Consider the following 20354-nt stretch of genomic DNA (forward strand, 5'->3'; position numbering starts at 1 on the left):
CCCAATGCACAATTCTTCTGTGGAAGTTAAGCTATCCAAATTATTATGCCTCGACAATTGGGAACGTTTATTTAAAAATATTGGTGAATGACAATATGATTATCGTTACACAATGTTTTTGTTTGTATTGTAACTTGATTATCATCACTGTTATCATTGCATGTTTTAACTCAATGTATGTGAAAGTGCAACCTGATAGCTATTTTCTACCTGACAAGACATGCAAACAATGCTGTAATGTTAAAGCTAAAAGTCACTGCCATGAATAACCAAACTCAGTGTGTACAGAACAGGATTAAGCAATCAAAATAGGAGTTACAAGTGCAAGTGCACTATTATAATGTTTATTTCATAAATCATCAGCACAAACTAAAAATAACAGTACACATGCAACATTAGACTAAGTCCGACTTTACATGAATCAACCAATCAAATAAATGTATGATATAAATGGCATCTTCTAATGTTAGTACTGATAAATGAAAGTGAGTTTATAATGGTTCATTTTCCCTCCACTAATTGGCTGGTTGTTGGGTCACAGGTCCAATCCAGCATAGAGGGGGCTCCGAGCCCTCGCTCACACACTGGTGAAAGGAGCTTAAATCAATGAGATTACATCCCTGCTTTGAGTCTGCTGCAATCCTACAGTCGGTCGACTGTGCACAACCATGAGATTCAACAGATGTAAATATAAAAGAGATTTCTTCTCCTGAGGTTAGTTCTTTCTGACTAATTGTGTTTTTCATGTGTCTCATAGCTGTTTCCAAATGAATGGTGATTGGATATTACATAAAAGAGCATGCAGGCCTGTTGCATAACAGTACTGTGTTTGTCTCTAATGCTGAGCTGTATTGACAGGCCTCGCTATTCATTTCCTACAATGTCTCGTTATGTCTCATGATTTGTCTCATGTTGTAAACTGGGATCTGTCAGGTTACTCAGACACAGTTATTTAGAAGCTAGCTGACTATCTTGCAAATAAAATGGACCATTAATTTGAGCGTTAGAGAGAAAGAAATCAGACCCTGTTTGCTTGCCTTTATCCTCCCAATGTTTCTCTGTCATCCTACCATATATAGACCATTCTAGTGAATTGGTTCAAACTCAAGAGTTGGGAACGTTTTGTCATTTCTTTATTTATCCCCATAAAATTTGTAAAATTTCTTAGGGGCACATATTTAGTAAAAGAAAAGTCAGTTTTCATATTATATTTAGACTTAGATTATGTATGTAATATTTTTCCTCTATCAAAGTTTGTCACAACCAAAACATTGAAATAAAAAGGATAATATTTATCTTTTAATAAAATGTTTCCATCACCCTCCAAAAATAATTTTTAAGAATTTTTCTAGAAGATTTTCACCATCAAATAAATTTGAACAAATTTGAAATTTCAATTTGTAAAATTAATCAAAATCTAAACACATTTTTTTTCTTCTGTAAAATACATACATTTGATCATGCTGATTTGAGAGTTAATGATTTATGAAATTAAACATACAGTATTTGTAATCAGTTATTATCATTCATTTTTAGTTAACAGCTAAAGTTTACTTTTTTGACAAAACAACGTTTTTGAGTGACATTTTGATGTTATGCAAGATTACATCATATTCCCTCCCATTTTATTGATGTATTTCCTAATCTTAACATAAAAGGTTTTATGTTTAACATTTTACAAACACAATTTTTTTTATGATAAATACAATTTTGTAATTAATTCTTAAAGACAAAACATTGTTCCCATCATCCGTATTTCAAAGGACAAACATTACTTTTAAATTGTCACTGATGTAAAGGGCTGCTTGGTCATAAAGCCAATTTTCCATACAGACAAGGAATAGATTAAAGACTGCTCCAAAGTCTTGTAACTTTTTGTATGTTTGTAACTTCAAGAACTGTTGCCACTGAACAAATATCCTCTGCAATTAAATACATTTTATGCATGTAGAATTGTTCAAGATTGTAGTCATTCTCACGATTGAAATAATCTTGTCACTAACAAAACTTTATCTTATCTTTCGGTAGTGACAATTTCATCTCATTATAATTTTAGAAGTGGGGTACTTGCATTTATTTCTTTGGGTGAATGACTCTTTCGTTGTATATTTCCAGAACTTCTAAATAATGCAATATCAAACTCATTTACAACTTGATGCCAAGTGATGCTTACTCACAACTGGGTGGTAAAGAACCATTCTGACATCTTTGGTGGAGATGTGTAAGACTGTTTCTTCTCAATGGATGTTTTGTGCAGGCAGAGGCCAGCTGTATGTGACCCCTTGTGGGGGTGAAGAGCAGCAGTCATGGGAACCAGCAGCCAGGTGCGGCTGCTCCTCTGGAAAAACTGGACTGTCCGCAAGAGACAGAAGGTGAAAGGACTTGCCTGTTTCTTCACTATACAAGCATAAATAAGTGCAAATAGCTACATTTCAGTCAGCAAAAGCAAGCCCTCAAGCAAATTCTGCAATGCCAAAAATGTTGTGCTAGGTTTCAAAAGCTCCATGGCATAATAGATATTACTCTGTAGCTTTATATATCAAGATAAAAAGATTCCACTCACTGTCATCTACAATTTAAATGTCCTTTAGAGAGGTGCTCCCATTTAGCCTATTGCTTTTCTAATGGATTATCTTGCATTTTCGTCCTAGACGCGGCTCTTTATGGAGATTATGTGGCCTGTGGTGCTATTCATTGGATTGGTATGGCTGAGAAAAGCAAATCCCCTCTACCGCCAGCATGAATGTATGTAGGGCTAGAGATTATATTAGCAGTTTAAAGAAATGTTTCAAAATGTTTACATATATGTAGGTCACATGCAAATAACTACAGGTCTCAATGATGTTTGTGTTGCATATACCGTCCTTTGTTGGTGATGTTGACCAGGTTTTTGTTTGCGCCACAGGTCATTTTCCAAACAAAGCCATGCCCTCCACTGGTATCCTTCCTTGGATCCAAGGGATCTTCTGCAATGCCAACAACCCCTGTTTCCAGCACCCTACCCGTGGAGAGTCTCCAGGCCTTGTGTCCAACTACAACAACTCAATGTGAGTCATCCCCAGAGGCAAATTCTACAGTTACACTCTGTGTTGTTGATGGGTATGGTGGAGAACCGTTTTTCCAAGGGTGTGGATTAAATAACGACCCAGGTGATTTTATTTGATTTGAAATATGTAAACATTATTTGGAAGAATGGCAGTGTCCATTGTTTAGATATAAGACAGGAATATGAAGCATTAGAGGTCTGCACCAGTATTAACTTGAAACCTAACCAATACTGTCAAATAAAAGGTGTAGGTATTCACCCAAAAATGAAAACGGTCTCATTATTTTCTCACCCTCATGGCTTTCTTTCATCTGCTGAACACAAAGAAAGATTTTTATCTCAGCTCTGTTGGTCCATACAATGCAAGTGAATGTTGTCCAGAAGCACATAAAGGTAGCATAAAATTGATGACATTCATCCTGCATATCACCACCTACTGGGTAGGGAGGATAATTTATACAAAAAAAGGACATATAGGTTGATCTGTTTCTCACCCACACCTATCATATTTCTTCTGAAGACATGGATTTAACCACTGGAGTCATATGGATTACATTTATGCTGCCTTTATGTGCTTCAAAGTTCTAGCCACCAGCCACTTGCATTGAATGGACCTATAGAGCTAAGATATTCTTCAAAAAATCTTTGTTTGAGTTCAGCAGAGTGAAAGTCATACATGACATGCCATGTGGGTGAGTAAATAATGAGAGAATTTCCCTCTTTGGGTGAACTACCCCTTTAGGATTTTCACTGAAAAATAACTTTAATTTTAAGTTGTTTCTCACCAAAACCTATTGCATGCCATCAGTACACTTGGACTATCATGCACGAGTTTGATATATTAGGTCCTTTTTAAAGCTGTAAAGAGAGGCATTGCCCACTGCCATTGTGTTAAAGAGACATACTATATTTATTAAAACATCTCCTTTTGTGTTCCATATAAGAAAGAAAGTCACAGGGGTTTGGACCAATGCAATAGTCAGTTTGGGTGAACTATTCTTTTAAGACCGGACTCAATCTAAACTCTAAATAGTCTTGTCTTTCTTCATCTCCAAATTAGTAGACACATTCACATGAATTCATAAATAGTCAGACTCAAAGACGAGTTTGTGTGTGCATGCTAAATTATTATAATTTTTTTTTTTTCATGTATTACAAACCTGAAGATATACATGAAAAATGACTCAGTCTGAGCAATAGCCTTGTGGACAGTGCAGATGTTCAATCAGTCCAGTCTGGGTCATGTTCACATCTTGTTTCCCTCACTCTCCCATTGATTTTCTGTTCCTATCTACTACAGTGTTATCTATCAATGAAAAGTGGCAAAAGCTAAAAACCATCTCTTGAGTTTAAGTATATTGCCCTAATACATGTTCACTCAATATCTGTGTTCATGTGTATCCTCTATCTTCAGACTAGCCCGGTTTTGGTCAGATGCACAGGAGCTGCTGTTTGATGATCCTGAGTTCCTGCAGTTGGGAAGTCTATGGAGGGAACTAAACGCCATGAGCAACTTCATGGACATCCTACGGACCAATCCTGAACTGATCTCGGGTCAGCAAACCTCATTTCACCTCTGTTTCCCAGCCTTTCCACCACTGTTTCCACCACTCTCTCAGATTACATCACATGCTCAATCTGCCTTGAAGAGGCCCTTTCATGAGGAATGCTAAGCAGCTTATGCTCATTCTATACCATTATTTTTAGAGAAAGCAGTTTCATTTGTTTACCTCTTGACAGTGCACACAAATAGAGCTTGTCTGGGTTTAAATCAGACATTCCTTCATGGGGCTGTCACACTGGAAAAACAAACATCCACAGCCATCAACAGTCAATGGAATGTGATTGAGTGTGCTCTATTGATTGACTGTATAAGTAGGGTTGTCCAGGACATTACTTCAGGTGGAAGAAATGACTAACTTTTGATTCTTGGCAGAACAACCTGTCTTGAGCTTAGTCTTACATGCAGCATGTTGTGTTTGAAGTGAATTGCTTGGGCTACTTAAGTGGCCCTTATGAAAAAAGGCGAAAGGGGTCAATGGCCTCTCTAGGTTCCTGGCACTCATTTGCTCCAAAAGCTCTTTCTTCTATCTCTCCCTTCCTCTCAGTTTCTTTAAAAAAAATAAGCATTCTTTTCAGATGTCCAGGCTGAATTTCAGTAGACCATGGATGTCTGGCATACCAAAGCTCTCATCTATCTGTTCATCTCCAATGAATGAAAGTCATGCCCACAACCCCTTTGAGGAGCCTACTGAAGTTCTTCCAACTGAAAATATCTTAAGTGTCACATTCTTTCACCTTGTTGAGATTCCTCACTCAGGCATGACACAATTTGTTTGGTTCACGTGCAGGTCGAGGCGTGAAAGTGGAAGACATCTTGAAGGATGATGAAAGCCTCACTTCCTACCTGCTCAGAGATGTTCCTCTCATTGACTCTGTGGTATATCAGCTGGTCAATGCCCAGATCAGACCTGAACAGGTAAACAGGGCCAAATTGTACACTTTTATAGCATTTCATTTCCCAAGTCCACTTATAATGTCAGCCAAGTTTCTTGCTCTGAGTTTTTCATGAATGTTTTCCAACCTAATTCTGACTCTTGTCTTTACTACCCAAGATGATCATATGTAAATGAACTCCAGGAACAATTTGAAAAAAATAGAAAATGGGGTGAATGAAAACTGGGGAATGAATTGGTTGTTGATGCCCCTTAATAACCTTGCTGTGATTGGTTAACCTCTTGGAATGAGAAATAAGTAATAACATTAGATTATTACATCTTCTTTTGAAAATGTGATTGGAGCTTATTTGTGTACAAGTCACTGCTATGATGCTAGGGTGTTCTGGGTTTCTGCCATGTCATTGCTATGCAGTTGCTAGGGTGTTATAGGTGGTTGCAAGGTGGTTGTTTACTGCCCCAAGTCGACAGAGCCCATTCCCAAGTCTTTATTACATTTACATTTATGCATTTGGCAGATGCTTTTATACAAAGCGACTTACAGTACACTTATTACAGGGACAATCCCCCTGGAGCAACCTGGAGTTAAGTGCCTTGCTCAAGGACACAATGGTGGTGGCTGTGGGGATCGAACCAGTGACCTTCTGATTAACAGTTATGTGCTTTAGCCCACTTCGCCACCACCACTCCACTTATGATATTCTGGTCCCTAGAATTATTTACTTTATTTTTAAATTTCTGTGGGATTTTTCACCAACTTTATTATCTCCCTGGCAGAAATCGTAAGCCTGATCGTCTACGAAAACGAACAGTGCACCTCTCCTCATTAAGCTGCACCATTTTATATATCATTCATGTATGTACCCCATATGTGGTTGAAGAACTTAAACTTCAAATTATTCCAAGTCCTTACCCTAATTATGAGCCATAGTAATAGTGATGCTTGCCTTAACAAAAACCCCTAATTATACCAAAACTTACATTTAGGCCAGGATGAGTGAAATTTGTTTTATTTGCATGAAAGCCAGGGATTCAGTTCTTTGAATACTCTGTAATATCACATGGTCAACAGCTTAATGTCTCAGAATCTAAGAAGTCACTGACTCTAAGCGCCCCTATTTGTGATCATCGAATTTTGTTGTGAATGATGTGCAGATTGACTTCACTGCTGAGACAAAAATGACCTGCTTTCTCTGCATGAAAATCGACTTTGTTGGTGCAATTGAATGTCTCTGTTTGAGACTGAGAGAAACTTGGCCGGCTCCCAAGTGCCCGTTTGTTCAGCAACAGACTGGATTGGATGTTTGGGTTTCTCAGCTCTCTGTACGGGCCCTTTGTGATATATATATTTGTCATCTCAGTGCCCTGCAAGTAATCAGACTCTCAGCCAAAGGCAGAACGACACCAGTCTTGCACCCCTCTTACCCGGTGTGAAACCCTCTCTCCAGACCAGAGTTTCTTTATGGGTTCATATTTCAGTGCAGTCAAAGCACTGATGGTGATTTGCACGAGACTGTGTCTCTATTGATGTTGAGGATAGAGCTTTGGTTAAGAAAAATGCTGGTGTAGAAGAATTGAGAGCATACAGACACACCAACAGCCCCAAACAGACCCAGCCACCCAAGAGGACATCAGGGCCTGGGTCACTTTCATATGGAAATGTAAGAGAGAGGAATGCAATGCATTTTAAGGCTTTCTAAGAGGTATTGCCAGTCAGCCAGCAGGGGAGTAGAAGAAGATGGAATGTGCTGGTTGGATACGTCCTTAACTAATAATGAAAGAGAGAAAGCTGGAAAGAGAAGGATGAATGAAGTAGGACATTTTCCAGATGGGGTTTTGCACTTTCATTTGGAGCTATATTTTAAATCCACCCATTTCGTAGTTGTAGGGTGTGATAGTGTTTAGTACAACTGGTGAATGTGTGCAGCTCATTATTGAAGCAGCCCAATGATGAATGATGTCAACATACTGTAGATATTGAACAAGTAACTGTTTAGTTTATTGGTGCCTGTTTGTTTGACTAGATCCCTAGAAAGGCTAGTCCATTAGCTGGTTTTAGATTGGTTTTAGGCATTTGTTTTTGCTGGTCAACTTAACTAGCTGAGGACCATTTTGCCAGGTTGGTAGAAGAGCTAGACCAGGCTAGGTAAGCTTAAACCAGTTAAGACCAGCCAGCATAAGCTAGTTTCAGCGATTAAGTTATTCCATGTCAAAATAACTGAATTTCAGAAATGTTCCTTAAATGTTTTATTTTGTTAACACTTTTTCTGAAGAAAACTAAACATAAATTATGATGAAAGAAAAACATTAAATGCCAATTATCAATATTTACTAAATAGTCTATTATTTTGTAGAGGGGTAAAATTGAAATTGTTTTGAGCAAAACTACAGGTGAAAAAATAACCATAGAAAGGTGGCAGGATCATTATTTTATTTTTTACACAGAGATAGGTACAGTCTGACCCTGTTTACACCTGGTATTAAGATGCATCTCAGATGATCCGATTACTTGTGGTCTGGTGACACACATTGCTGTTTACACCTAGTCAATTAAACTGTGTTTTCCATGACCACTTGTGATCGGATTTGGAGGGGAAGGACTCTGTTTCATGATAACAGAAATCAATCATTATGTCAGTGCCTGACAATATTCTACCAGATGCAGCTGAAATTTTATCTAAGCACAAAAGCAACATTTTGAGAAAATTGTCAGTTATTTTAGTGGATTACCTGTATTAACCTGAGCTGAAGATATTCAAGTTTTCATAAGTATCCTTGCATGTTGACTTCAGAAACACTGAAGAAGATCTGTGAAATTCTAATGTTTTTGTATGTATCCTTTGTTTTAAATGTTCAGAATGGACGTTTTTTTCCTTTAAAGTTGAGAAGGGTATAGCTGCAGGCATTGCTCCAAAAAGGGGCGGTTGCTCGAAACCGGAATTAAAGATATAGTGAGTCCCTTACCTAACCCTTTCCCTAACCTTAACTGTGAGTGGAAGTGACGGCCCCTTTTGGAGTTGGCGCAACCCCCTTTTGGAGTAATCAAGCCACCTTTTGGAGTAATTCTGCCCACTTTGGGAAAGTCCACCCCCATTTGGAGGTCTCTGGCCTGCAGCTATACCTACTTGGAAAAGTTTAAACTCTTGATTTAGTGCAGCGGTTGATTGACAGGTAAGTGGAGGCACACCTTGGGCAGGGTGTGTGGCATCCAGAGTGATTCTATCAGCACGTTTCCTCACTCTGGAAATGTACAGGTCTTGGATGGTGGGCACGGGGGCACCAATAATCCTCTCAGTAATCCTGACTGTCCGTTTTAGATTCTGGTTCAGAAAAACAAAAACTTTCCTTTTGGTAAAATCCTATATGGGCTCTCAGTGTGGCTTCATGCATAAATTATCAAGATTCATCAATGCTAATACCTTTTTGGTTTTGGTTTAAATGATAATTATTAAGACTGATGCATGACTAAAAGTTGTCTATCCTTGCTATGTGCTTTGCTGAACTACAGGCATGTCAGATTTATCACTACTGAATGTCTAAGTCCAGCTCAGACCAACACAATGGCATTAAGTGCCCTTAACTCCTAATCTTTTGATTCTCTCAGTATTTCACTGTCTGTCACTCTCTCTCTCTCTCTCTCTCTTTTTTTTTGTCCAGTTTGCATATGGAGTTCCTGATCTGAGGCTGAAGGACATCGCCTGCAGTCAGACTCTCCTTGAGCGTTTCCTCATTTTCCCCAGCCGCCGGGGCCTGTATGCCGTGCGCAATGCCATGTGTATCCTCACCCCAGAGCGACTTCAAACCATTGAAGACAAATTCTACACCAATCTCGACTTCTTCAAACTTTTCCGCCTGGTCAGTCACACACTCACTGGACTCTTCTGTTTTGCATCTTTCTTCATATTTTTTTTTAAATGGTTTGGGTGTAGAGGAAGTGGTGTCAGACTTGAACTCTGTGGGAAGTTTTATCAGTCAAATCAGCTCTTTTTTTGGGTGGGGGAAACAGTGGGTCAGAGTTAAGTAATCGTATCATCTTGCCATATTATGATTATCTTACACCTTCGGTTCTGGCTAGATGTACATTTTAGGGCAGAAGTTATATACATTTAATATACTGTAAAGAAGTTCAATGGAAAGGTGGAGGCGAGAACCGGCTTGGCAATATAAATAATATTTTAATGAATAACTTAAACCAAAAGACAAACACACACATGACGGACATGTCCGTAAACTATCTCTCTCTCATCGCACCACCGTCTGCCAACGGCCTTTATCCCTCGGAGGCTTAATTAGCCTGATAAGGGACCGGGTGTGTATAATCACAACCCGGCCCACACTCCGCACTCCGCCCTCCGCCCTGCCACATATACATTATATATATATATATATATACCTTTTTAAAAGTCTATGTTGGAACTCTCACATTAGTAATGGCTAAAAACTGATCAGTTATTTCAAAATTATATCTTGTTTTTAAAAGCCCTAAACCCTTTTTTTACATTCATTAATTATTCCAAAATCTCAGACCCTGTGTCTGAGAATCTCAACATCTGACCATTCATTTGTAAATAAACATTGAAAACGTTTGACGATTGAGAGATTGACTATTGCAACAATAAACACCCATTATTCTACTTCCAAGTTTGATTATAGCTCCTGAATATTTGTTGGATTACTAACTCAAGCCATACACCCTTCCTGGTGTAGTTTATATTATGTTTGCATGCTGTAGAGCTCATCGGAAGATGAGTGAGGGGAGAGGATGGAGGGGCGTGGGTCTGAGTCACACGATCGGTGTTAGCAAAAGGGACCGATTTGGCCTATTTCAGTAATGAGATTAGAGTCAACACACCTCTACTGGACTAGACCCTAGAAAACTTTGTATAATAACACTAAGTAACTGTACTGAAGACTAGAGTTTCACTGAACCGAGTCACTGAGATCTGCGAATGTACAAACACAAATGCAAACAGATGACGTAATTCAAAAAGATTGATTTACAAAACTTTATTAAACACTCACATTAGAAATAACTTTTTTGTTTTTCTCCAGCCCCCTCTTTTCCTTCATTGGTGATATAAAGAAAGGATGTCTTATTTTTTTGAGGTTGTTTCTGTGACACATGGCATTTCCTGAACTTGGCTCCTCCTGGCCTATTGTAAAATAGCTGCCTGGGGCAGCTACTGGAAGAAAGATTATTTCTGCAAGTGTTACATCTGGATGACAGGATGTGAGCTATAACTTTTTCCCAGACATTGCAACTTCAGCTAAACTGATTTGCCCTCTTTCAATCTGTTTAGGCAACTGTATGCTTCCATCTTCGCTGTTTTTTTAATAGATTTTATGTAACATGTTTCAGCATTACTTGTAGGATCGCCAAGTTTTTCGATGGCTGTGTCAAATCAAAAAGAAAGTCAACTTTTTAAAACCCATGTCAAAATACCTGCATTCTGTTCAATTCGTTGTGCTGTCTTTGATCTGAATGGCCCCAAATGCTGTTAACATAGGCCTATATAAATGTTATACTTGTCGTAACTTGTTGGACACAGACATGTTTCTGTCTCCAACATCTGAAATGTACTGATCTGATTTTTCATTTTGATGTGATACAAATTATTAAGTAATACATTCACTTACTTGAACTTTTTTAAATCGTCAAATTATGTGTCTTGCACCATTGGCAGTCACAAAATGGTCTTATTTCTTCTCTCTTCTCATCCTCAGCTCCCTCTAGTTATTGATAACTACTCGAATGGACTCAACTTGCACTTGTGGACCCAACTTCTGCCTGCTTTATCTGAGAAGCTGCGATTGGTACGTAAACTTGGCCTCAGGGCCCATCAAAATTACATCTGTATTTTTAGTGGTCAGGAAATCACGGTTTCCTCTGCCCTGCTTTTTACACAAACACACGGATATGGAGATATCATTTGTGTACTAGCAGAAGGATAATTTCAGCTGCTGCTCTTTCAGATCTCCACGAGGCCTCACTGTAAAATACATTTGAGCTCCGACATAGTGAGGGCAGAGGTGAGGGTATTTTGAACCCTGTTGAAACAGGGGGAAATGCCCCACGGTCAGTAGACACCATTGTGTTACAATTAAATATTGTCACAGTGGGTGTAGCTCTTTCAGTGAAAACTGTGACTTCCTGTTGATGGGGCTGGTATTTTGTCTGTTGCCCGGCTGACAGGGACCGGCATTGATTCAACAAGGTGCTGAAAGCATTCTTTAGAAATGTTGGCCCATATTGATAGGATAGCATCTTGCAGTTGATGGAGATTTGTGGGCTGCACATCCAGGCACGAAGCACCCGTTCCACCACATCCCAAAGATGCTCTATTGGGTTGAGATCTGGTGACTGTGGGGGCCATTTTAGTACAGTGAACTCATTGTCATGTTCAAGAAACCAATTTGAAATGATTCGAGCTTTGTGACATGGTGCATTATCCTGCTGGAAGTAGCCATCAGAGGATGGGTACATGGTGGCCATAAAGGGATGGACATGGTCAGAAACAATGCTCAGGTAGGCCGTGGCATTTAAACAATGCCCAATTGGCACTAAGGGGCCTAAAGTGTGCCAAGAAAACATCCCCCACACCATTACACCACCACCACCAGCCTGCACAGTGGTAACAAGGCATGATGGATCCATGTTCTCATTCTGTTTATGCCAAATTCTGACTCTACCATCTGAATGTCTCAACAGAAATTGAGACTCATCAGACCAGGCAACATTTTTCCAGTCTTCAACTGTCCAATTTTGGTGAGCTCTTGCAAATTGTAGCCTCTTTTTCCTATGTGTAGTGGAGATGAGTGGTACCCGGTGGGGTCTTCTGCTGTTGTAGCCCATCCGCCTCAAGGTTGTGTGTGTTGTGGCTTCACAAATGCTTTGCTGCATACCTCGGTTGTAATGAGTGGTTATTTCAGGCAAAGTTGCTCTTCTATCAGCTTGAATCAGTCGGCCCATTCTCCTCTGACCTCTAGCATCAACGAGGCATTTTCGCCCACAGGACTGCCGCATACTGGATGTTTTTCCCTTGTCACACCATTCTTTGTAAACCCTAGAAATGGTTGTGCGTGAAAATCCCAGTAATTGAGCAGATTGTGAAATACTCAGACCGGCCCGTCTGGCACCAACAACCATGCCACGCTCAAAATTGCTTAAATCACCTTTCTTTACCGTTCTGACATTCAGTTTGGAGTTCAGGAGATTGTCTTGACCAGGACCACACCCCTAAATGCATTGAAGCAACTGCCATGTGATTGGTTGATTAGATAATTGCATTAATGAGAAATTGAACAGGTGTTCCTAATAATCCTTTAGGTGAGTGTGTGTGTATATATATATATATATATATATATATATATATATATATATATATATAAATATTCAGATAATTAGAATGCATTACATACCTGTAGCAGAAGAGTTAATCATTGATAAGACAATACAAAAATGACTTTAGAATACAATGTATTGTTTACTACCATATTATTGACCATAAGTCAATCATTGGCATACAGTTCACAGCAATCCATTTCACAAGTGAATTTGTCAATCAGTTGGAGATTTATTTTGAGGGCTTGTTTAAGGACCCGTCAATGAACAGCTGCGTCAGACATGCTTGTGTAGTGTCTCGGGTGTGTTGCATCATAAACATAAAATGTTTATGTCACTGTGTCAAGTTAAATATAGTTTAATACTCAATCTTTAAACACATCTTGTGATCCCTTAGATCGCATTTGCGCTCCTTCCAGTGTTTTGAACGCAAGAAAGTAACGCATGTGTGTGTTGTTCTGCCTACTGAAGTGTTTTCTTCATTGTATAAACTGCGCGTTGCTCATACTGCTGAAATTTCACTTACTGCCCTTCCTTATTATGGTCTGTCGGCATGCGATTAATTGCGCTAATTTTTTTAACGTGTTATTTTTTGTAAAATTAATTGCACTGAATTAACGCGTTAAATCGACAGCCCTAATATATATATATATATATATATATATATATATATATATATATATATATATATATATATATAAACTGCAAAAACTAAATATATATATGTACAGAATAATATTTAACCCCCATTATTTCCCCAAACCCACCCTGTCTCTTAACAAACATCCCTGTGGTCAAAGCCTAAATTTCACAATGCACACATATAAACAAACAAACAAACCAAAAATATTTGAGATAACCAAGAATATAAAAATCAACAAACAAAGAGAAAAGAAAAAAATCCACAATTTTGTCTTTCTCCACATGGTCCTCACAGCCTTCCAGAAAGGACAAATACCTGTCCCATTTCTTATTATACGTTCCAAATCTGACAAGCCGCTTATAGCACATCTTTTCAAATGCTGCCACTCTGCCCAATTTGGTGAACTCTTGAAACGAGGGAGCGCCAGTTGACTTGTCTATCAATCTTTACACTAGTTTGGACCCAGATATTTGGATATTTGTCACCTACTTTAAAAACCGCCTAATCACCCAAAATACATAGTCTGGGGCAGAATGAAATCTAAAAGTTCACAGATACAATTCTGGACTCTTACCCAGAATTCTTGAATCATAGTGCAAAACCACAGAGCATGGGCTATATCTCCATCCTCCAACTGACATCGCCAGCAGGTAGGTGTGTCTTATAAAAAAAGCTTAAACAATATACTGTAGTGGGAGTCCAATAGAAACAATGCAAAATATTAAACTGAATAAAGCATACCCTTGCTTTCCTAGACATAGTTTTAAAAAAATGTAAATACTTTCCCACTCCCCATCCTCCATTACCAAGTTCAAATCTCTTTCCAATAACCTCTTAGAGCTGTCAAGGTCCCAGCACCAAGACTCTGAATCAACAAGGAATAATACACTGACACTTCATGCCCCTTTCCAAAGGCTGTGAGCACCATACAGAGTGTGTCTGCAGCTTTAGGGGGCTGTGTACTACCCAAAAAAACAGTTCAAAGTAGATGGTGCAGCTGTAAATACCTGAAAACTTGAGACCTAGAAATCCCAAATTGCGGTGTTAAATTTTCAAATGATTCTCAAAGCTCCATTTTCATAAAGGTCACCAAGTGTAGCAACACCCCTCTCTGTCCATTTTTCCAGCAAAAGGGGGACTTATTAATGCACAATTTGGGGATCAGCCACATGCTTGAGGAAACATTTAGGTAAATATCAAATTGAACATAGAGGAAACCTTTGTCCATACTGAATGTAAGTGTGAAATAAAGGGATGCATTTTTACTTCTCTATGCAGTTTGATAGAAAGACTTTGCAGTGGTGAGATCATTGTAGTAGCAGGGAGGGGCTCTCTCATGTGGAAGAAACCAATGTGTCAGGTGAAATACTAAATGCATAGAAATATTTTTTTTTTGGTGAGGCCTAAACCTCTTTTGTCAATTGATCTATGTAACTTACTGAAATGTAAACGAGGTTGTTTACCATTCCAAATAATAGACTTAGATATTCTATCAAATTGTTTAAAATAAGAAAGAGGAATTTCTAGAGGGAGAGACTGTAGTAGATAATTGAATTTGGGGATACAATTAATTTTTATCTAGACAAATGTAGTGAAGCCCACCTATCCACATCACATGAGACCATTTTCAATAATGGGTCAAATTGTCTTAAAAGTATTTATAATTTTATGGAGGCTAGGCATAGATCTACTAGACTCTGAGACAAATAATAATATATAATCTGTATAAAGTAGAAGTTTATGCACCACACCTCCTGTGACACTGCCAGGAAAATCATCCTCTTTTCTTATTGTGGCTGCTAATGTTTCCAGGGCAAGACAAAACAATAAAGGGGAGCGAGGACAGCCTTGCCAGGTTCCCCTACCAAGAGAAAAATAATCTGAAATTAATCCAATAGATTGTACTGGTGCTGACAGTTGTTTATAAAGTAACTTAATCCACCCAATAAAAGTGTTCCCAAACTCATACATTTCTAACAACATTTTAAAAAATCTAAAAAAGATAGTCCCATTCCACTAACAAACACCTTCTTGGCGTCAAGTGAGATGGTAGCGATCAGGGACTGATCATTCGTTACTGACCACATAATATTTATAAAATGTCTAATATTATAAGAAGTACTACTACAAATAAACCCAACTTGATCTATATGTATAATAGATGTAATTACTCTATTTAAATACTCCAGAATTTTAGACAAAATCTTCTGACTGGATCAGGGAATTTGGATGATAACTGATCAGGGCTTGCGTCATGGTTGGCGGTAGTTCACCTTTCTTTAATGACTCTGTGTTAACTTCTAACATAAGTGGAGCCAGTTCTGTGACATAAGATAAAAAAAAATGTGCTTCAAAACCATCTGGCCTGGTGCCTTACCTCTTGGCAAGCCTTTAATTACCTCATTGGCTATAGGAAGCTGCTAATATCCTAATCGGTAGATGTGGATGTGTATCTATAAAGATCGAAATAGAAATCTTTAAAGGCTTTTTTAAGATCTGTAAATATATTGCCTCCAGAAGACTTCACTGAAAGAATGGTTAAAAAAACTCTCTCTGCTTTATGTACCTTGCAAGTGGTTTCCCTGCTTTGATCCCCTACTCAAAGTATGTCTGTCTTGCCCTGAATGACCAAAACTCTACCTTCTGTGACAAAATAGCATTATACATATCTCTAAGACTATTGGATGACATTCGGTGCTTCAGCTCTGTTTCAGCACTGTTAATGCATTCCTGTGCTTTGTTCTTTTTAATGACTGAGACATATTGTATGATCTGCCTAAGAACTGAACCTCCATGCCACGCCCACAGAGGACACTGAGGACCTGTGTGTTCTACATAAACGTTGACTTCTATCTTCAACATTTGTTGAAATGCTGGGTCATAACCTTCCTTCTATTTATACGGTGCCCCAGCCCATTAACATTCCATGTGGAGAGAAACATATTGATGTGCAAAGAAAAATTGTGTACCCAAGGCTAAATTATATAGACCACGATTCAACATTGATATAACAATAAAATACTTAATAACCCACAGAACAGGGGGGGAAAGTACACACACACACACACACACACACACACACACACACACACACACACACACACACACACACACACACACACGTAGTGTTTCCATGTTTTATGGGGACTTTCCATAGACATAATGGTTTTTATACTGTACAAACTTTATATTCTATCCCCTAAACCTAACCCTCACAGAAAACTTTCTGCATTTTTACATTTTCAGAAAACATAATTTAGTATGATTTATAAGCTGTTTTCCTCATGGGGACCGACAAAATGTCCCCACAAGGTCAAAAATTTCGGGTTTTACTATCCTTATGGGGACATTTGGTCCCCACAAAGTGATAAATACACGCACACACACACACACACACACACACACACACACACACACACACACACACACACACACACACACTTTGATGATGATGATTTTCCACACTCATTCTGACCTTCTGTCAGAATTGCTCACTTTTGGTGCAGCTTCTCCTTTAAGACTTGACATTAGACACCCACAGTTATGATTGGCTCTCTGCTCTTGACTGACCTGTTCTTTCCTTGCCACATCACTGCTCACTGCTACTGGGCAGGGCAATGGAAGTGATAAGGAAAAGTTGTTGTTAATGTTAAGGGAGTCTGATACAGTGGTCTACCACAATGTGACATCACAATGTGGAGGAAGTAGAGAACGAGTCATTTTGGCAGCTTTGTTTTAACAAATAATCTTTTTGCAGTGATAGGGAATTTTTGAGTTCTGAAACTTACATCATGTTTTTATAGTACAATGAATTATGTCATGTGAAAAGATCAAGAAAAAATTAATTCTTCATGTCATGACCCCTTTAAAATCTCCACCCATCTTTTTGTGACATGTTTGGCTTCCAAAGTGTGCTTTTGGGACCCGTGCATACTAAAAACCCATGTTGATATCATTATTTCTCTGCAAATATTGGTACACAAACTTTAATAAACATTTTTTTTATAACTTTGTCCCAGACAGTTCTTTTTCTGTTGACAGCTGTTTGACAGAAATAGTTCAAAAGACCTGCTGCAGGTCCTCTCTTCACTGCTTCAGTCCCACGAGACTCCAACTTTCAGCCAACTCATGGCTGCTACCTCCAGCTTGTTCTGTGGCTACACGGAAGGGGCCTTCTCCAGGGTCACCTCCTTCAACTGGTATGAGGATAATAACTACAAAGCATTTTTAGGCATCAACAACACACAGGGACAGGGGAAGTACAACTACGATCACACAGCCAGTAAGTAGTGTACTTACTGTCTTTTCAATCGATGAAGAGAAAAAAGATTAAAAAAATAAATAAATAAAAACTTCTAATTAAAGCCTAAGCTTGTTTTGCTGGTTTAAGTAAAAGTGTCTCCCTGAGAAGTGTGCAATACCTCTCTAAAACCTGCAAGGGAAAGTCTGGGAGACAAGCTAAGACCAGCAAATCAGAATATTTTTTTTTAGCAAGGAAGAATATTTCATAATACTTAATACTTTCATAATTCCATATCCCTTTCAGCTCCATTTTGTAATGCCCTCATGAAAGATTTGGAGTCCAATCCGGTCACAAGGATCGTGTGGAGTTCAGTCAAGCCTTTCCTGATGGGCAAAATCCTGTACGCCCCCGATTCTCCTGCTGTCAGACAGATCATTAAAAACGTAAGAGAAAACACTCCAGTCTTGCTGCAAGATTGTTACTAGCCTTCATTGTCAAAATAAACACATCTGTTCCACTGGAATGACAACAGATGAGTGTGTTAATGAAACAGCTTGTCCTGCCCTGGGCTTGTCAGAGAGATCACCATATTGCTGTAGACGTCTAGACAGCTAGAAGGGAAATGACTCAGGATTGACAGGTTGCCGAGGAGGCTACGTTTTTTTTTAGGAGCACTTCAGCTCATACTGTATGACCCAGCTGATGGGGTTGTTCACTCTCAAGTTGTTATGCAAGCAAGGACTGCAGGGTTTTGCAGCTGGGTGCTTTGTAATCGTGTGCAACAGTGCCAATCCACTTTTTCAGCTGTCTTGGTTCCAGGAGTATTTTTCCAATTAATATTTTTTTCCATGAGGATTTCATAAAATCCTTCATAAAAGAGTTCTAATCCATGAACCAAACCAACCAGCTCCGAGGTGATTCGCAACATTACAAGCTTTGCATTGAAGCACAAAATTACTTGAACATCGGAAGAAATACAAAGGTACAAGACTTTCTACTAGTCTAACGTTTTTCATTAGGGGAATGAACTACAATGTAATGAAGTATTGCGAATGATGTAATCAAATTAAAAACAACAGAAAAGGTTATATATATATATATATATATATATATATATATATATATATATATATATATATATATATATATAAATTATATATAAATAACTCATGAATAATCCCTTGTGGAATGAACCTACAACCTTACATTTGCCAGCCCAGCTCTTTTAACCACAAATCCACAGCACCTTACTTATCCCTCATCCTATATTGGCCAAGATGCTGATCTCTCACATGGGCTCCACCTCTTTGTCTCTTTCCTTAGTGCCTCTCTAGAAGACACAGTTAGAAAAAGATGAAGAAAAGGAAACGTTAAAGGGGGAAAAATAAGAAAGAAAGAAAGAGCAATAGAGAGAGGGAGGTAAGGCCTCTGCCCCTGGGAGATTGCTCGAGTGCAGGCTGAGGTGTGGACATGCTTACCCTGGGCTATGGGCCATGGCTATAGTCCCATCAGATCAGCTTGAGAAGCCTTTAGTTTCTCTGTTTATGCAACAGGGCTTTCAATGGGGCTGTGTAAACTGCTCCTTGTGGGAATTCAGTCATTCTGGTGTGCAAGCGGCCAGTTTTCACCACCTGAGTACTGTTTGGTCTTCATTGTGACAAACAGATTATGTAGCTTGTTCCTGACTACTTTCATTTGAATGCATCTAAACTGGTTTTTATGTGTGTTTGTGTGTGGCCAGGCAAACACCACCTTTGAAGAGTTAGAAAGACTAAGGAACATGGGTCAAGCATGGGAGGAGGTGGGTCCACAGGTGTGGAACTTCTTTCAAGATGGTGTGCAGATGAACATGATTCAGGTAAGAAGTATGTCTACTCAAACCAAGTCTGTTCAACTTTCTATGAGATATTACCTATACCTAGATATCATTTAATTCTTAGCTAAATGTTTTCATTTTACAATAATGTACCTCATTTCTCAGGACTCCATCAGAAACCCCACGGTCATGGATCATATCAACAGAGGCCTTAAGGATACTCCGTTCACGGGTCAACACATCCTCAACTTCCTGTACAATGGCCCTGAGGAGGATCGAGCCCAGGACATGCCTAAATTTGACTGGCGGAACATCTTCAACCTGACTGACCAAGTGATTCGCCTGATAAACCGCTATGGAGAGGTAACATGACCTTCCATTTCCAGCGTGACTAATGTACAATATCTGAAGTAATATCAGCCACAATTTTAACAGCAATATACATTTTTCTTTCCTCAAAAATGGATTAAAAATGCAAAATAAAAGTATTTATTTCCAAGGAGATGCCTGGAAATCACTCTCTAAATGTAACATTTAATGTAATGAGGTCAATGCGACTTACTACTGTTTGAATTTTTTTGTTGTTGCATAGTGCACACTATTAAACATAATATATACCGTATGTGTGTGTATATATATATATATATATATATATATATATATATATATATATATATATATATATATATATATATACACACATACAGTATATATACACACATACAGTATATGTGTGTGTGTGTATATATATATATATATATATATATATATATATACAGGGTTGGGAGGGTTACTTTTGAAATGTATT

At 38.5% G+C, this 20354-nt stretch overlaps 1 protein-coding gene across 1 annotated transcript in view; it reads left to right on the forward strand.

Annotated features, from left to right (window-relative positions):
- Positions 1 to 643: 643 nt before the first annotated feature.
- LOC127634945 (retinal-specific phospholipid-transporting ATPase ABCA4-like) overlaps positions 644 to 20354 on the forward strand; it is a 48918-nt gene continuing 29207 nt past the window's right edge. Inside the window, exons 1-12 of the mRNA XM_052114716.1 lie at positions 644 to 714; positions 2258 to 2372; positions 2652 to 2745; positions 2906 to 3047; positions 4461 to 4600; positions 5398 to 5525; positions 9160 to 9357; positions 11227 to 11316; positions 17529 to 17769; positions 18034 to 18173; positions 19472 to 19588; positions 19712 to 19909. Of these exons, the coding sequence (XP_051970676.1) occupies positions 2307 to 2372; positions 2652 to 2745; positions 2906 to 3047; positions 4461 to 4600; positions 5398 to 5525; positions 9160 to 9357; positions 11227 to 11316; positions 17529 to 17769; positions 18034 to 18173; positions 19472 to 19588; positions 19712 to 19909 (1554 nt within the window). The 5' untranslated portion in view covers positions 644 to 714; positions 2258 to 2306. The remainder of the gene's footprint in view (positions 715 to 2257; positions 2373 to 2651; positions 2746 to 2905; positions 3048 to 4460; positions 4601 to 5397; positions 5526 to 9159; positions 9358 to 11226; positions 11317 to 17528; positions 17770 to 18033; positions 18174 to 19471; positions 19589 to 19711; positions 19910 to 20354) is intronic.

Source organism: Xyrauchen texanus, chromosome 42 (genome assembly GCF_025860055.1).
Source record: "Xyrauchen texanus isolate HMW12.3.18 chromosome 42, RBS_HiC_50CHRs, whole genome shotgun sequence".
Taxonomy (NCBI): Eukaryota; Metazoa; Chordata; class Actinopteri; order Cypriniformes; family Catostomidae; genus Xyrauchen; species Xyrauchen texanus.